General features: G+C 51.9%; 1 protein-coding gene across 5 annotated transcripts in view; it reads right to left on the bottom strand.

Moving 5' to 3' along the window:
* Window positions 1-13,769: 13,769 nt before the first annotated feature.
* Window positions 13,770-19,160, bottom strand: part of TYW1B (tRNA-yW synthesizing protein 1 homolog B) — a 109,135-nt gene continuing 103,744 nt past the window's right edge. For all 5 annotated transcript variants that reach the window (XM_072026179.1, XM_027445999.3, XM_072026182.1 and 2 more), the window contains one exon: window positions 13,770-16,171. In XM_072026179.1, coding sequence (XP_071882280.1) covers window positions 15,950-16,171 — 222 coding nt within the window. In that variant the 3' untranslated portion in view covers window positions 13,770-15,949. The remainder of the gene's footprint in view (window positions 16,172-19,160) is intronic.

Consider the following 19,160-nt stretch of genomic DNA (forward strand, 5'->3'; position numbering starts at 1 on the left):
AAAAAAAGAAAAATACCTCCTCCCCAGTTCACCCAAAGCCAACCAAGATAATGGGGAAAAAAATAGTTTTTTTTTCTGGTAGCTCTATGGTGCAAGAAGCAGAGCCTGCTTTGCCCTTGCTTCAGAAGGATGCAGGAAGGACTTGCGATGCCTTCCATTATGTCCCAACACAAGGAGCCAAAACACTGCCAAATCCTGGTGGTGATCTGGAGGGCTCAGTACTAGAGGTGTTTGTTTTGGATGACACACAGCAAAACCCTGCCCTTGGATGAAAAGATCATCAGATATTTGGGGTTGGCAGGGACCTGCAGAAGTTTCAGCCCAATCTTCCCCTCAAACATGGTCAGCCATGGGGTCAGACCAGGTTGCTTTATCCAAGCGTATCTTAGAACCCTCTGACGATGGAGGCAGAACGAGGACATTTAATGTGATTTCAGAACTTATGTACAAAGGGAACAGCTTAAGTCACTTTGAAATTTGGTATACAGTTCACTGCTGTAGGTGCTCCTGCAAAACCAATCCTTCATCCATAGGCCAAGATTTAGGATCTGAGGCTACCAAATTGTTAAGAGAGCAAGAAAATCATTTACACTGCTTGTAGCTGTTCTTTGTGGGATTCAGACCATGAATGGCAATGTTTGCATGTGTCACTGTGGAGCTTTCAGTAAGGGACATGCTGCTCAGTGGTGCAATGCACATTGCACCCAGGAAAGGAGCACACTGGTGCTCTCTGGTCAGGAGCCTGCACTGCAGCATCACAGCAGCACTGAACCTGCAACAGGGACAGTGAGCACCAGGAGCTTTATAAATGCTCCGTGAACCTGTAAGGAAACCCCAGATTTTCCCCAAAATGCTTAGCCCCAGCCCTGCAGCCACATCCTCAGCCCTTGTGCAGGCATCCCCTACAGGACCCTTTCCATCTCCTCCTCCTGCTGCAAACCAGGCAGCAAAGAGGCATTTGGGACATGAAGATGCTGAAGGGACAGGAGCACCTCTCCTACAAGGAGAGACTCAGGAGGACCTCATCAAGGTCCACAAATACCTGATGGGAAGGTGCAAAGAGGACGGAGCCAGGCTCCTTTCGGTGGTGCCCAGTGCCAGGACCAGAGGCAGTGGGCCCAAACAGGGGCACAGGAGGCTCCCTCTGAGCACCAGGCAGCACTTGTGTGCTGTGCAGTGACCGAGCACTGGCACATGCTGCCCAGAGAGGTGCTGGAGTCTCCTCCTTGGGGATCTTCAAAGGCCACCTGCAGGTGGTCCTGGGCACCCTGCTCTGGGTGGCCCTGCTGGAGCAGGGTTGGACCAGAAGGACCCGGAGGTCCCTGCCTGCCTCAAGCAGTCTGGGAGTGGGATATGAGGGCAAGATACAAGTGGTGACCGCTGCCTGGCACCTTTTTCCTCATGGCCCTCCAAGGCTCCATGCACTCCTGGGAGCCTAGTCCACCCCATGAACATCCAGACCTCCCAGAGAAGATTTCCAAAACCAAAATTATTTATGGAGTTCATTTGCTGGGGATGAACTAAGATTTGGTGCCAAGTCCAGGCTCCTATTGTTTTTCTTGGGTTAACAGTTGTGACACAAGGTGATGGCTTTGCTCGTGCCTAACCCAGCATCCGCAACTCCCCTTCCTGCAGCACTGCATGGACAGCCACCTGCAACAGGCTGCATCAGGAAACCTGCACAGCATCTTTTAAAGCAGACATCAAACAGGGGCTTTGAAGAGATCAGAGCTTTGCAAGGATCCTTCAAAAGGGCCTGGATGTTCCCTGTGTTCACCATTTAATCCTGGAGGATGAAAGAGAGGACAGGGAGGAGAAACATAACCAAAGAACAAATTCACCACTGTGCTGGTGAACTTAGGTACGGCACAGGACTCAGTCCATCATGGATCTGGCAAACGAACGCTTCCCGCCCCCCTCACAACAAAACCGATGCTCAAATTAATCTGCAACTTCAATCGCAATTGGGGGACCCCTGCCCCATTGCTCTCTGCTCTGTTCCCATCAGGGGGACACATGAAGCCACCTCCAAAGGCAGCCCAGTACCCCACAGGGTCAGACTGGGTGCCTGGTAGCAGCTGCCAGCACCGATATAAAATCTCCCGATGCGTCCTCACTCTGAAGAGGTCGGCTATAAAAGTAATGTGAAAAACGGCTTTAAATAAACCCATCCAAGACCACTTCATAAAGACACAGCTGGCTGTACAGAGCTCATTTGTTTTTTAGTGAAGCTTCACAGGATTACAATTATGAACAATCATCGTTTTGATGCACTTGGTTATTACAGTAATAGCCAGGAAATAAATACCTGAGACAGGCTGGCCAGACAGAAGTTAGAAAAGAAACACTCACCTACAAATTGTATTGTCTAAAATTCAAGCTTTTAATATAAATATTGGCAATTTTGCCTCTTCCCTCCCCCCCAGATGAAAGTATTGCCAGCACTGATGTGTTGCCAGACACAAAATTTGGGCCAGGCTTTGCAAGAGCTGTCAGTTTAGCGCAGGGACCCTTCCTGCACTTGTCAGAGCAGCTCTCAGCCCCGTGCCCAGCCACTGCCTGTGTTAAGGGGACAGGGCAAGAGCCCCCAGAGCCCCTGCTGCCCCAGGCTGGCCAAAGCATCACTGGGGGCAGGCAGCACACCCTGCCAGCCCCTGGGGTATGGGTGATTGCTCACACACAGGGAAAAAAAAAAACAGAACCCACCATTGGCATCGCACTCATACAGGTGAGAGGGGCATGAACCCCTGGATCAAGCAGTGGGATGAGATGAAGCAGTGCCAGGGAGGGCTGAATGAGAACTTGAACACAGTAATATCCCTCTAGATTTTGACTTTTCAGGTGGGGAGAGAGGGAGGCAGAGCATGTGTCTGGCAGCTCCAGCCAACCCACCAGGGAGTGCTGATGCCCCCCAGCACACAGCATGCCAGGGTCTAATGCAGGAAGAGGAAGGATTTGGTAAGAGGGGATGCTGGAGCTGTAACACTCTCCCTTCAGCCCACGGTGCTCTGAGCAGCACACCCAGGACACTGCTCCATGCAGGGGCTCCCAACAGGCTGTGGGATGCCCCAACAGAACCTGAATAAAGGCTGGTTTTATTCACCTGTGAGTCTCATGCAACCGAAGTCCCTCTTTCAACCTCTGCCAGCTCAATCACCCCAGTGTGGTGACAAACCAGCAGCAAAGAGCCTGGAGGCTGGGTACTGCTGCTGGGAAGGGGCAGCTCTGCCTGCATGTACCAGTGTCCCCTAAAGCAGAGGCTTTGCCCAGCCAGGATGCCAAAGTCTCTGGGGAGGATTTTTTGGGCCTCTAAGAGGCCAGAGCAGATTAAGAAGGCAACCCAGTGGTGTGTGTCCCCCCCACCTCTCCCCTTTATTTTATTTCCTGATTTTCTATTATAAGAATAATTTTGCTAATGCTGTACAGCACCAGAACAAGGAAAGAGCTGCTGGCAGCCCTGGGCTCACACATCCCCCAGAATGAAGCCAAGGGCTCCCTCAGCTGCATTCACTGACAAACCCACCAGCACAGCCCACCTGAGGCAGCACCACGGGCAGCACACCCCCACCACTGGCCCCACCAGGCTGCAAAACTCACCACAGGCACCATCCACAAGTATCCTTCAGTATCACATCTCCAATGCTCAATAGACTATCTTGGAAGTTGAAAGCAACCTCCTTCCTTCTGGGCAGCCCCAGTGGCTTCTATAACCTTGCCAAGCCCTCCCGTCCTTACAGCAAACCAGGTCCACCTGTACAGAAATCACCCACAGCTGGTTTTCATCCCCCAGAGCCCATCACCTGCTACGCTGCAGCTTCCACTTAGCAGAGTGGCTTTCATGGTTGCGGGGTATACCCGATAACACGCACTTGGGAGAGCACAAGTTGCAAAAAGTGGACCCTATGTGAAAATAACTGCAGGATCCAAGTGGGTTTTGTTGCTCGAAATGTCCAACTTGTACGCAGCGCATGAAGGCAGATGGAGATGGATGTGTGGTGCTGCCAGCTCTGTGCCTGAAGGGCCCTCAAGGAGCTGCTGGGGAAGCAGCAAACACACTGCAACCACCTATAAGCACATCTGCTCCTGTAGATTTGATGTTACCAACCAATTATGGGAGTTTGCATTGCTGTAGTTTTAGTTAAGCACAAGTCTCCCATGCATGGCGCTTTGGGAGCCCCAAACACGCGATGCTTCCAGCCATGCTTCCCTCACCGCCCCTGTGGGTATCCCTGGCGTGAGTCTTCCTGAAATCTTCAGGAAAACATAAAAAAAAGGAAAAATGTAGAGAGAAGCTGTTCTTAAGCTGCAGCAGGGCACCCACCAGCCCAGCTTGCCTGATGAAGCCCTGTCCTGCAGCAGGGCTGTCAGAGCCAGGGAGGGTGGTGGGGACCCGGCTCCCATTTCACCTGGTTTCAAGCTGGGTTCGCCTTCTCCCTTCAAAAACAGCGGGCAGATGGACCTTGCTGTCTTTACACATGCCCAGGATCAGTGCAGAATTGGGGCCTGGAAACCCAGCAGCAGGGATTATCCCTCGTTTTGTTAATTTGCTGATTTCTTACTGTTCAAACCCCACATCCTTGCTTTTAAACTCACATTAACCTCTCACTGAGGCTGGTGGGACCCGTCTGGTCCTCCTTTGGGCAGACAGAGTGGAGAGGGAAAGATGCAGTGTCCCCATCTGCTCTACAGCCATAGTTCACTTTGCAGGGAACTCCAGGGCCAGGGATGCCTAGGGACACAGTGGTCCCCATCCTGGGGAGGGCTTTGCTTCAAGCACAGAGCACCTTTGCAAGGTGAGCCCCAAACTCGCTGCAGCCTTGAACCCTTTGCCTTCACCTGAAAACAAATGGAACAAGAAATGAGCCAAAAATGTTTTGAAGGCCTTTTTGTGCCCTCTAAGCTGTGAGCATGTTGTTAGCATGGCCTCCCTGACACTTCAGAGGGACACATCCAGGCTTGAGACACGATGTCAGCCCCTACAGGCTCAGTCCCAGTGCTGGAGTTCAGGGACAAAGGTCCCTGAGCACAGCCTGGGCCCCCCTCCAGCAACAGGAGACCACCTTGGCCACGCTCAGTCCACTGTGGCTTGTCCCTGTGCCAACCTGCCTGATGGGGCACCTCCATGAGATGAACCAGATGGATTTATTACAGGGATTTTAAGCATCCAACTTTGCCCCTGACATTTTAAGAACACACAAAACTTGTGTCAGAGAGAAGGCGGTGCTGCTCTCTGAGTGATGCACAGTGCCTGAGCAGAGGAGGTGACAATATTGATCTGCACACATTTTCTCCTTTCCCAGGTCGGCATCTGCAGGCCTTGCAGAAGCTGCAGGCTCACAGCAGCCTGGCTGCCCAGCCAGATTCCAGCGACAGCTCATGCGGGACAGGGACATTTCTGCCCCACAGCTCCAGGGACTCTAAAGGAATGGAGAGCACCAGAAGCAAAGCCCAGCCCCAACTCCTCTCCCTCCTAGCAGGGCTCGAAACTGCTGGCTATTAACTTGGCTGTTAACGTGTTTTCATGGCTTGGCTTTCTCACTGCTCACTCTCCAAGGTGTTTAGCAGCTTTCATAGCTAATTTGTTTAAAGAAACCAAAATTCTTTGTTCTGAGCAGACTTTAGGAGTCAAAATTAGCTATTTTGGCACCATCTGCGTAAGCCCAGCAGAGCTCAGAGCAGCTTTTCTTCTAATGCTGTAAGCTTGTCACCAATGAGCAATATTTTATTAGTAAAATGCTAATGCCCCAGTCCAACACAGCCCTCCTTGTTTTGCAGCCTCAGCCCCTGCCTGCAACGCTCACCACTTTTTTCCTTCTATATTACTCTGGAGACTGGATTTCTATAATACAGGGATGATGCATTGTATCATTCATGGGGTGGGCTGCTGGGAAGGAAAAGAAGCACATGTGAATACTCACCATGTACCTCACATTGCACTGAAATACGCCAAACACCATCAATGCCACAAGTATCAAGTCCGAGTTCAATGCCAGGTCTCAAAACCCTGGCTCTTCACTTCTCTGGCTTGCAGTCATGGGGAGATGGGGGCAGGTGTTGGAGGCTGGAAGAGCTGTCCCCATGCGAGAACCCCTGGTGACGCTCCTCCAGGTGCTGCTGCCAAGACAAATGCCTATGGGGGTCTTCCAGGAGAAGCTCCTGAGTTAAAACAAAGATTCATGGGTCCTATCACTGGTGATCATGGAGAACTGGTCACCTGCCCCTCCACTCCCCCTCACGAGGAAGTTGTAGACTGCAATGAGGTCCCCCCTCGGCCTCCTCTTCTCCAGGCTGAACAGGCCCAGTGCCCTCAGCCGCTCCTCATACATCTTCCCCTCTAGGCCCTTCACCATCTTCGTAGCCCTCCTCTGGACACTCTCCAACAGTTTCATGTCCTTTTTATACTGTGGTGCCCAGAACTGCACACAGTACTCGAGGTGAGGCCACACCAGCGCAGAGTAGAGCGGGACAATCACCTCCCTTGACCTGCTAGCGATGCCGTGCTTGATGCACCCCAGGACACGGTTGGCCCTCCTGGCTGCCAGGGCACACTGCTGGCTCATATTCAACTTGCTGCCAACCACAACCCCCAGATCCCTCTCTGCGGGGCTGCTCTCCAGTGTCTCGTCGACCAGTCTGTACGTGCAGCCAGGGTAATGATATCTGATAATGAAATTATATATGACCTCCATTTTTTTTTAAATTTTTAAAATCTCCAGTGGGTGTATTTCGTTTTTATTTGGGACAGCCTTGATACCACATGGGCAGTTGTACCCTCACCTGTCTCAGTCTCCTGTTTCAGACTGCGTGGTGTCGGCTGCCTGCCTGAGTACATTCATTGAGAATAAACCAACACTGAACATTGTCTGAAAGCCCCAAACCTGCTCCCAGCAGGACAGGATGGGTTGCACAGCAGCCTGTTACTGTCACCTTGCTGGGTGGGTGCCACAGGGGTCAGGCAGGAGCACCCCAGGAACTGCCGAGGCCGCAGCCTCCCAGGACACCCTGTCCCTGCGGGCTGTCAAACACAGCCGGGGAGGGAATAACAGCTGTAAGAAGTGAGGAAGTAAAACTGAGAATAGGCATGGAGAGGTGTTTGTATCAGGTGTTCAGGAAGGCAGGAACCAGAGCCCAAACCTGTGACGCCAACGCCAGCAGCTCCATGTCAACACCCCTGCGGGGTCTCCAGCCCCCAGCCCTGTTGGCTTTTTGGCTTTTGGAGAAGAGAAGTAGAAATAGCAGCATGAAGCAGGCTTGGGGATGACAGATCAGCAGCTCAGGGGGCTGCGGATAATTTGACAAGCAGCTTCACATTTCCTGGGGCGATCCACTGCAAGCAAAGGCAGCATTTAACAGCTAATTATTCACGGCTTTGATGCTTTCTCTGTTTTCCAAATAACACGTATTTAGCACTAAGATGATTTAAACAGCTGATCTCATCTGAGCCCCTGGCAAAGAGGAGGAAATCCAGCAAGGCAGCAGCGGGTTAAGCTCCCAGGTGGATGCCCCAGCAGTGAGGGTTATGTCAGCAGCAGCATCCCAAAACTCGCAGCCGTAAGAAAAGCGTGAGCAACAGTGGCAGGGTAGAGACGGTGGGTGCAGGAGTTTGTGGGGGCAAGGAGATGCACTCCTTATCCCCCATGGCCACCCCTCTGGGGCACATGAGGGCTTTGAAGCCGCCCTGCAAACAAGGGCCATGTCCTCAGCTGGGTTCGAGAGCTGAACCAGCTGATGCTTTGGGTAGCAGGGATGAGAGTGGATTCTGGAGTAATCCACAGCACAGCTGGCTCCATCACAGAAAACAACAACAACAACAACAAAATCACCACATTTTGGGGGATTTCAGCAGTTAACCACATTTCTTTCAAGTGAGTGTTGACATTTGTTGACATTCTGAATATTTCCGAGGGGTTTGGTTTTGTTTTGTTGTATTGATTGGAATGACTCCTTGCAAGCTTTCTCTTTGATTTTGATCTAACCTGAAAAGTATGGCTTTGGTTCAGAAAGTTGCATATGAAGATGCCGCCAGCTGTGGTGTGATGGGGAGCAGGGGAGCAGCCGACCCCATCCATCCAACCCAGTGGGCCCTGAAAGGGGATGGGGAGGCCTGAAAACACTGGATCAGCAAAGCAGATACCACCTATGAGGAAAGACCAATTCCAGGCTATCTTCCAGTCCAGACATTTATTTTTAGGTTGTGAATGCCTTGAGAAGTTTCCTTCCTCATTCAAAAAAAAGAGATTGTTAAAAAAAAAAAAAAAAGAAAAAATTAAAAAACAACAACAACAACACCTTTAGTTACTTTGTTTCTTTAAAAATAAAAAGGTGGGGAAAAGTGCAGGAGAAAATGAAACAGCAAAAAATGTAGTAATATCTCTTGGGAGATGCAAATTTCCTGGAAAACCAGGTCTAAGCTTTACGGAGTTTGCTTGGAAGCCTGAACCCACCGCAGCTGGGGCAAGAGATCAGCCGCTGGAGATTGTTTCTGCCATAGCAAAGCCTCTTGTGCCAACAATATTGTGCCAAACAAGCGGTTTTGGGCATCTTTTCCATTGCATCCCCCCAAATTGACGTGTGGTGGTCACCCAGCTGTGGAAGGCAGCACAGGGAGAGTCACAGCTGGGGTATGGAACAGCACAGAGAATGCACGGCAACCTTTTGTTAAAAAAAAAATTAGTAAAAATAATAAAAATGCCTGCTGCGACAGCAAAGTGTTTCCAGTGCAATGTGAACAGCAGCATCTGAGGAGGACACTTTCAATCATGGGACCAAATAAAACTGCATTTTCCTCTGTGCATCACCAGGGCCCTGATGCAGCCCCCCCAGCCCAGCCCCAGCCCTGCCTGGGGCTTCCCCCCCGTGGAGAGGATGCTGATGCTGCGTGTCAGCCAGTCATTTGCTCCTGGCAGTGGGTACCACACCTGAAAATGCCCAAGATGCTGCCCTGCAGGATGCCCAGTGCATTTCAGAAAAGAGGCCAGAATGTTTCCCACTTAAAAATAACCCCACAGGCATCCAATATTTGAGAGAAAACTTCCAGCCTCTCTGATTTGGGGTGCACGGACCCTGCACCTCTCTGCCACCCCAGAGCACCTCCAGTTTTCCTTTCTCAGTACCAACACCGCTGAGCACGCTGCGGCCACCTTCACCTTCTTTCTGAAAGCTTTTTCCAGCACCTCCTAGGATGGGAGAGCATCCCAGCACCACCTTTGGGAGGACCTGTGAGCAAAGCCTATGCAATGCTTACAACATGGGGTCACTGTGCAAGTGGCAGAAGGACTTTGTCTTCCTCAGTCTTTCCAAATAACAGCAAAGGTTGTCCTAGGATGAAGGCAGAGGGCAGGATTTGTCTCAGCACAGGGGAGACAACCCAGCATGGTGGCCCAGCCCCAGAAAGCTGGAGGATGCCCCTGGTGGGATGGAGACATGGGGATGTGGTTGGTGGGATGCAGCCACCAGGGATGGGGAAGGGATTGGTGAGATATATAACCATGAAACTGCTCCTGCTTAATGCTCTCATGGGCTTCAGTCATGTTGCTGCTGCATGGATTTTGGTGATGACTGGTGTGGGTTCCCCCTGAGTGTCACTGCCACCTGAAGGTCCCATCGCTGCTGGAAATGAGATCCCTGACACCTCCTGCTGCAGCTGGGCTTGCCAGCCAGAGTGGGATGGAGACAGAGATGGGTTTGGGGAGGGAGGGAAGGAAGTGTTGGGCTCCCTCCTCCAGGAAGGGTCAGCTCCAGAAACCCAAGGCTTCCTTGAAATATTTCCCCAGGTTTAGTTTCCTCCCCTCCCCTTCCTCACAGCTGCTGGAGCAGCACGTGTCCTGCTGTGGGGCCTGGGCCCCTCCTGCCAAGCCCGCAGCCTTTGCCAGCTCCCAACTCAATTTGCAATTGATGAAATGAAAAAGATGCCCTTCCTTCAATTAATTCAGACATCTTTTTCCTCGCCCCTCAAGGCACGATAGTGGCTCTAACATCGTAAATGATTTAGGATGGGAGCCAGATGAAGACAAAGCTGATGGATGACAATTCTCTGTTTGGGGGATGTTTTCCAGCTGGAGATTTTTGGAAACAAATAGATTTATCCCCTTCAAGAAACGACACGCAGCCATTGCATGACTCACGCTGTGAGTCAGGGAGCAGCAGCAGCCAGGAGGGATGCCAGCCTGCACCGGGAAGGGACGGGACAGACCAGGGGAAGGAGCTGGGGCACAGGGCTCAGTGCCCAAAACTCAGCCACAGCCCCTCTGCTCCGGGCTCTAAGTGGTTAAAATCCATTTTGCCCACTTTTCCTTTAGGATCAAACCTCCCGAGCCTCCAAGCTGGCTGTTGAAGCAGTAAGACCGTCTTCTCTCAAAGCCCTGGATTTGGGTAAAATCCCCCCAAACCAAAGCAAGGTCAGTTCCTTGGGGAACCAAGTGATCTTTAAGGTCCCTTCCAACCCAAGCCATTCTATGATCCCTATTTTTGCAGAGTGTGTTGAGCACATCCCATACCAACACATCTTGCTGGGGAAAACGCAGAAACCACAGCCCACGGAAGCATCCCAGAGGGCGATGATCTGCTTTACACCCAAAAGCAGAGACTTCAGGCCGGGCGTGCAGTTCCCGTGCAGATGAGGGACTTCACCCTGCGATGTTGGGGTGCCCGGAGCTCCACCTCCACCGCTGCCTGCCGACAGGTGAAGCCCGGCAGCGATCGGCTCTGGCTGAGCTGCGCCTTACACAGAGCACGTCCTGGAAAACGGCGGCGATTTGTATTAAGTTGTACAATTGAAAGCTATTCGCGTAAGAGGATTGCTTTCGGGTACGTACATTGAAAGATTTGCTCTAAGCACAAGGCAATGCAAGTGTAATTGTGGGAGCAAATCCTGCCCAAATTGCTCTCTGCACGGCTTCCAGATGTTAGACAGCCCAAAAGGGACAAGCGGGTGTGATGCGGTGTCACCTACCACCCTGCCTGGCTTTTGGGGCCGTGTTTTCCCTCTAGCCTCTGAGCAGGGGAAATCACAATTTTTCTGAGACATTTCAGCACCAGTCCCAACGCGGATCCCACTGCGGTGGTGGCCTTGGTGCAGGCTCTGGGGACCTGCAGCCCTGAGTGCCCCCTGCATGGGTCACCCACCTCCTCCTCCCAGCCCTAGTGGCAGTGGCTCCATCAGCCCCAGCTCCGCGGCACCCCAGGACAGACCTGGAAACACAGAGCTCCAGAGCACGGGGACACCAGGAGGATGAGGGAGAGGGATGGTTGGAGCATGGGGACAAAGAAAGAGGACAGAGGGAGCGTGGGGACACCGGAGAGAGGAGGGAGAGGCCTCTGACAGCAGGAACAAGCTGTTATTTTGACTCAGCCAAATGGCCCGTGGAGAAGCAATGCATAAAGGGGACAGCAGCAATTCCCGTGTCCCAGGAGGGGCTGGGAGAAGAAACAGTGCGGATGCTGCAGCACGGAGAAGCCACGCAGACAGGGTTTTCTTTAGGGCTCCCCTAGGATTTCCAAGGGAAGGAACTGTGGGGGTTTTATGGGGCGTTTTACATGAAGTGCTAATGACCACAGCAGCTGTTGAGGGCAGCAGGCATCTGGCGGTGACACGCAGCCCCAAGGCTCCTCAGGCACAGAAGCCACTGCTGCCAGGGCAGTGCCGGCTGCTACCAGGGCTCAGCACAGACAAGGAAGGGGCTGTGGTGACCGCTTGTGATTTACGGCTGTTTCAGCTCTCAGGGAGGTGGATGCAGGAGGGAGGCATCTGGCCCAGGAAGGAGGACCAGGTGCAGAAGAGCTCGTGTCCACCCAGGGGAACATGGTGTGTTATGGTGGGCATCAAACTTCCCAGCCCAACTCCAGCTGCACCCACATGCAACTGATGCCCTGGGGTTAACTTGAGTCCCACAAAATAAATGTGGCTTGCTGAAGTTGTTAAAAGACCTCAGTTAACCCAAGTGACCCACAGGAGGCTGGTGGCTTGGGGACATGTCTCACAAGCTGGTCTTTCTCCTACGAGTGGTCAGAAGGAGCTGCAGGCTGCTAAAGGACAGCCCATGCCTGCAAAGTGGTGGGACCACATCGTCCCTCTGCTGCCTCTACCAGAGCTGGTACACGTGTGTCTGGAGGATTCACTGATTTGTAACACGGATGCAGTTAAATACTTGTGCATCTTATTGCATACACAACTTCCCTTCCCCTGGCCTATGCCATGGGAAGGTACCCCCAGACCTACCATTACAAGAGGCCACATGGAGGAATGAGGATGAGCGTAATGGCACAGCTGAGCAGAAATCGGGGAAGATCACTACCTAAATGTGCATGCAGGGGCTGGGAAATGCCCTGCCACAGCTGCCTGGGCTGGCGGACATCAGCCAGGTCTTTTGGAGCCTCACAGAGCAGAGCTGGTGGCTGGAGAGGTCTCGGCACCCTCTAAACAACTGTGTTCTGATAACTGCATCCCACCCCTGGTATTTTTACTCAAACTGCATTAGTTCTGCAAAATAAGCCTAGAATACAACAATTTTTAACTTGAACATAGCCCAACACTGGGAATTTCTGAGAATTCATACTCTTCACATGGCAACCCTGCCATTGGAAGCAGGAGTCAGAGCACAGGGCTTTCAGAAAACAGCACAGAGCACTTTTGCAAAGAGCTCCCGGGCTTTCCAGTGCTGCCAACCTTCACCCTAAAGCCCAGATGCAAGTTAAATGGTGTCAAATGTCACCAAAAACAGAGGAGTGATTGAGCAGAGTATGAGAGCGCCTGTAGTGAAGCTGTGGTGGGAGCATGACAAATCATTCCCCAGCAAGAGGAAAGAAGAGCAGCCCTTCACCAGCCAGTTTCTTAAGGAAACCAAGCCCCAAAGACAAACTTCCCATGATAGTTTTGGATTTGAAAATATGATTAGCCCCTGCTCAAAGGGTTGGACCCCTAGCATGGCATGGCAGGAGCTAGGCTGGTGGGGGCCCCCAGGTCACCCATGTCCCCTGCCTTGCCCCATTGCTCCTTCACTGCAGCCCACCCCAGCTGGCCAGGTTTTCTGCAGGCACCAGTGCAGCAGAGCATGCCAAAACCATCTTCTGGCAGAAGGCAACAAGCAGGAGTGCTCCCAGCTGAGCGTGGTGCTCAGCAGCTCCCAGGAGCAGGGCTGTAAAGGAAGCAGCACGCAGACAACCCTTAGCTAGGAAGAGGCACCAGCAGCTGAGAACAGCAGATCTCACTAGGACCATAGCCTGGCTCACCCATGGGCAGCTTTCAGGATGGGCCACAACACACAGAGGCTGGGGCAGGGGTCTCACCAGCCTGGCTGGGACACTTGGATCCTCCAGCTGGATGCAGTCACTCAGCACAGACACCTCACAGTCACCTGGGCTTGCTAGAGTCCTGCGTCCAGACCTGGGTGGTGCAGTGCATGCACACCAGCATGGTTGTCACGCCAGGTTTCCATCATATGCAGACACAGAGATGGCTTAAAAACATCCCACACCTGCCCATGGCTTGCAGGTGCCACTTGTGTCCCTGTGGAAGCGCAGTGACTTCTCCCCAGCTCCAACCTCCTTTCAGTGCTTTGGGCAGAACCCGTGATGGGCCTGTTGGAGCTGCTTCCTATCCACCAAGCCCTTTCCATTACCCACAGGCACGTGGGCTAACCCTTCTGCTCCTTGTGCAAGAAAAAAGATTCAAGAAAAAAGATGTTCTGCAACACTTGTTGTGCTTTTCACATCCTTAAAATCCTGTTAGCATCCCCTCTCACAGAGTCTTGTATGACTATGACACACAAAGGTGCCCTAGGGAAAATTATTTTTTATTTTCTTTCTTTTTCAGAATCACTTTTAACAATTTAAGAAATGAGGTAATCTTAAAAACAGTCACAATCTGAGGAGCACCCATCGACAACACCGTGGGCTCCGCGGATCCCAGGCTGCAAGCGCTTGTGGAGCCAGCAGCGGTGGGAGCACTGCGAGCACCTGGAGCCCGGCGGGGATGCAGATGCTGGAGCATGGCTGCATTCTCCCATCTCCAGCTGGCACCTCTGGGTCTCCACTCAAGCCACATTTCTGCAGCTGGCTTGGCCAGGCTCCTCAGCTGGAGCAGTGTCAGGCTTCCACCACGCAGCCGCTGGAGGAAGCGGGGACTGCAACCACCCCACATCGCAGCGGAGTGGGAGGAGAAGGTGGGGAAGCCCTCCTGCCCCCTGGGGAAAAGTCTGGCAGAGCTGTGGCAGGCAGCCAGCAGGCATCAGGGATGTCTGGGGCTATTTCAGGCCTTCAGTGACTGAACACACAGCCTGACCACAGTGGTGCTTCCCCAGTGAGGTCTGCCCTGGGTATTTTCATGCCAGTCCTTCCTAACACATCAGTGAGAGCTCACACTGAGACTGCAGCCGACATGGGTATTGCATAAATAGAAAGGCACGTGAGAGCAGTGATCTTCCCAACAGCAAACCCCTTCCTCTCTCATTTAAACGCATTTTTCCAGCCAGACCCCAGTACCTCCAAAGAGAGTGCAAGGCAACCCCTGTGGCTGTCAGTGTACCCCATGCTTGGATGTCACCACTCCATGATAAGAAGTAGGTTCTTGACACAGAAGAAATCAACTGGATTGGGTTTTCACTTACATCAGATTGGCACCCCTATTCAAACCAGTGGTGATGCTGGGCCCTGGTTTGGGCTGAGATATAGTTAATTTTCTTCACAGTGGCTGGTATGGTGCCATATTTTGGACTTTGGAGGAAAATAACGTTGGTAACACACCAAAGTTTTAGTGCTTACACAAAGCCACACTTCCCAGCTTCTCATGCTGCCCTGCCAGCAAGAAGGCTTAGGGTGCACAAGAAGCTTCGGAAAGGACACAGCCAGGACAGGTGACCCAAGACAGGTGACCCAAACTGGCCCAAGGGATATCCCACAACTTATGGTGTCATGCTGAGCAATTAAGCAGGGGGAGTTGGCTGGAGGGGCCACTGCTGCTCAGGGACTGGCTGGGCATCAGTCAGCAGGCAGCGAGCAATCGTGTCGTGCATCACTTGTTTTGTGTGTTCCTTTATTATCTTCCCTTCCTTTTCTGGCCTGTTAAACTGTCTTCATCTGAACCCATGAGTTTTACCTGTTTCCGATTCTCTCCCCATCCCACTGTGGACAATGAGCAAGCGGCTGCGTGGTGCTGAGCTGCCCGCTGGCTTAAACCACAAGGGGCTGGTGAATTGCACAGGTGGAGCAAAGGCATCCTTCCATGAGCACAGCGTGGCTTTGACGGATCATGTGCTGGTTAAGGCTGCTGGGAGACTGGAGTAAAACAGCTTGGAAAGTACACATTGCCGAAACCATGGAGTTGGAAATCATTTGGACAGATATCAGAAGTTGCACACGACATTAGTAGGGGTGCTGTTACTTACACCATCCCCAGTAAGCTGAACCTTGGGCAGCAGACAGGGTCTTTCAGCAGACAGCAGGCGTTCAGAACACATAAAGGTACAGTCGTTGGTACAATGAGGCCTTCAGTGGGGCTTTTAGATCTGCCTGCAGTCGCACCTGCACAGACCCAGCCAGCCAGCAGTGCCTAAATCCCCTTCACACTTACCCCTATGGACACCACACACTTTGCAGCCGAGCTGGGTGCACCCCTGGTCTCCCTTATGACTCGTCACCAACGCCCACCCCCCCCGCACCTGAACCCCAGCTTGCACAGCCACAGAGATCACGAACACGGCCTCCCCGATGGCGCTGCCAACGATGACACATTGCTCTCACGCAGCATTTGTACAAGGTAAAAAGTGTTATAAATACTTCCATCCAAGAAGCCCTAAAAACAGCAAGGAAGGGTTAAACAAAGACTTCAACATCCTTCTCAATATTCAACTTCAGAAAGTCTACGTGAACAGATTTGATATGGGTGTTAGTATGGAAATGAAGACCAAAGCTCATCCATCAGCCAGCCTGCAGACTGGCGAGCCCCATCCTAACGTCAGCACCCAGAGATGTCTTTTGCTTTGCTCTTCCGCTGGTATCTTACATCCAGGGGATCAAAGCCCCGTTGGCTGGACCCAAAAAGCGCCCAGCGAGGAGTCCTGGCTGTGTAGTCTGCTGCTGTGAATGTCTTTGATCCCCCACTCCTCTCGTGCTCTCGCACCAGCTCCTGGAAGCGCTCGTAGTTGATCCAGGTGCACCACTCGCCGTCAACCTTGAACTGCAAAATAAGAGAGACGTGTTACTGTGCTGCAGAGCAGGGAGCATTACCATGTCAGTGATTCATGGTGGGACAAGCTGCTGAAGCTGGGTGTGTATTAAATTGGTTTCCTACCTGTATTTTTTTTTGTGGGTCTGGTGATTTTTTATTTATTTTTTTCCCCAAATTTCTGGCCCCATTATGTCCAAGGTGAAGCCATCCAGAAGTTAAGATAGATTCTTAAAGAGGAAAAGGAAATCCTTCAGGCAGACATATACCAGGAGCTTACTGTTTCTGAGCTACATTTCATCCATGAGGTCTGACAAAGCAAACGCAGAAACAGGATGGCCACTTCTCTTACAGCTGTAGTCATTTAGCAGAGCTGTCTACCAGCAGATAAGCTTCATGAAGATTCGATTGTTTGGTGGCTTGACTGATCCTTTGAAGTACCAGATCCCAACATCATTTCAGCCCCACTTTGCATCCCAAAGCCCAGTTTCAGGTGCAATTGCACTTGCCAGTGCACTGTCATTTATACCTTAGACACCTTAATCTGGGGAACTGAAGGAGTCCTGGAAGCAATGTATAAATTTGAGCCCAATACCCAGGTGTCCCTTGATGAAAGGCAGGGGCAGAAGGGCTGTGTTCGGGAGTGGGGAAAGATAAAAAGGTTTAATGACACGAATCCTCTTTCAATACAAGAATTTTAAGAATTCCTTACTTTGACAAGTTGAAGCTGCGTTTGTCTCACAGACCTGCTCTGCTAATTTAGCAGCAGTCTTGACTGAATCCTCAATTAGGATTTGTCTGAGCTGAGAGCTTATCCAAAGAAAGAGGGAAAACATACTGGCTCCCTGATTTTTTCGAAACCTGATGGTTATGCATTTAAATGGCATTTGACTTTCTGCCCAAGAACTAAAAGCTTTTTTGGTTGGAAAAACTGCTGATACCTGCAAAACTTTGAATCAAACATTGCCAATGTTAATCTCTTGCTGCCTGTGTAATTGCAGCAGATTGTTGCAGGAGGAGTCCTTCACCCAGAGCAGAGATGTGCGACTGCAGAGCCAGAACAGCCGGGAAGGAGTCTTGCTGTAAATATGCTCGCCCAAGGCTCATTCTTTATATGCTAACATTTAAACAAGGCAACACGTCCTTTCCCATGTGAGCGGCTGCAAATAAAGCAACAGCAGAGGAGGCAACACATTGCTGGGAAAGCAGACAGGTCCCTGACAGAACCAGCCTCAGGAGAGCTGAGCTTCCCTCCCGATGGGAGGTGCCAGATGACTTTGGCCAAGTCACCCAGCTCCCATCCCTCCAGTGCAGTCCTAACTACCAAGACTCAAACCTTACTGGCACAAAGAGCATCCCAGAGCAAGGTTTCTGCAGCCCCGCTCGCAGCCCTTCCCAGCACAGCAGCCTGGGAGTGCTGCAGGCAGGCGGTGGTGCTCTGCAGCCAGCAGAGACCTGGGGCTTGGACCTGTTCTGCCCATGGCACTCCTCTGCAGCTTCTCTCTGCTCTCCCATCCCTCTCTTTCTATCCCCAGTGCCTGTCTTGAAACATCATAAGCCAAAAGCCAGAGGCTGAAGGGAAGACACTTGAACAAGTTCAGACCATGCATCAGAGCCCTCCCCAGATTTGATTCACTCCTGCTCATCAATAAATTCTCACATGAACTAAGGGCAAAAAATTCTGCAGGGTCCAGCCACACGACCTGTAACACAGGCAGCATGAAGCAGAGCTGCTTAGCACACAACAAGTCGCTGAGCCTATTCCCATGACATGCTCAGAGCTCCTAACTCGTCAGATGGGTCCCTAGATAGACTCAAGGCCAACTAACAAACCTTCTACATAAAGAATAAAGCCACAGCTGAGACTTGGAACCAGCTGAAGAGGTAATTTTGTAAAGCTCATTTCATTGAAAACCCATGGGATGCTCTCATCTCAGGAGGGAAGGGGAAGCTTGCAAAGAATCCTTAACCTTGCAGCCAAGAGAGGCTGAGCAAGAGCCAAAGCCACGAGAGGTGCTCGTGCCACCAGGGCAGCTGGCACAAGGCTGCAGCTGCCATCCCCAACCCAAACCCTGGTGTAGATCTGTGCCTCTACGGAGTCTCCCAGTAGAACAGCACCGCTGCCCACCTGGGGGTAAAAGCTGTCTTGCACAGGGATCAAAGTCTGAAATCAGGACACAACTGTATTGCTTCCCTTTTTCAAAACAAACTACTCCATTCATGCCCTGCCATGGCTGTATCTCACTGTGGTATCTGTGGAGACACTGACCTTCAACAAGGCTAACAGCAGGAGATAAAACCCAGAACCTCCCACCCACACCAGTGTCTGTGGGGCGATTTTGGCCATACGTGTTAGAGTGCTCCTGCAAGCGGACTGTGCTGTCAGAAGCTCTGGGGGCAGGCACCCTGACTCCTCCAGCAGACACAAGCACCCGTATTTCCCAAACCAGAAGCACCCCGTTAAGTGCAAACATGCGGAGCATCGGGGGTTCTTGACCCACAATTTGACAGCAGACAGCACTGAGGAACGTGGCACTGGGTGCTGCCTCTGTGTGAGAAATCCTCGAGCAGCACCAAAGCTCTGCCTTTCCCCAGACCCCACCAGGCAGCACAAACTCCGGAGGCTCCCGGAGGCCAAGCAGCAGAAGCAGGGAGGACACTGCTCGCAGGTGGCCCAAGTGCAGCAGGCTCAGACCCGCAGCCTCTGGGCTGTGCTTCTGAGCGAGGTGAGGCTTGGAGAGGTAGTTTGGTCAGTGGCAGAATGGGATATTTGCCCCCTCCTCATCCCCTCAGAATAAATGTTGAGGACAAAATGATGGAGCTCTGGTTTAATCTGGTTTTAACCCCTCCCAGGCTTGCACAATCACTCGCATTGCTCCACAGGTGTCCTGAACGTGGACTGGGGCACCTAGGGGAGATTCTAAGCCATCTCATTTGGGCTCAATATACAAACCTGCAGCTCCTGACACAGCAGAGCTACTGATGCTGTGAACCGCCTGCT

The sequence above is a fragment of the Anas platyrhynchos genome, chromosome 20 (assembly GCF_047663525.1).
Source record: "Anas platyrhynchos isolate ZD024472 breed Pekin duck chromosome 20, IASCAAS_PekinDuck_T2T, whole genome shotgun sequence".
NCBI lineage: Eukaryota > Metazoa > Chordata > Aves > Anseriformes > Anatidae > Anas > Anas platyrhynchos.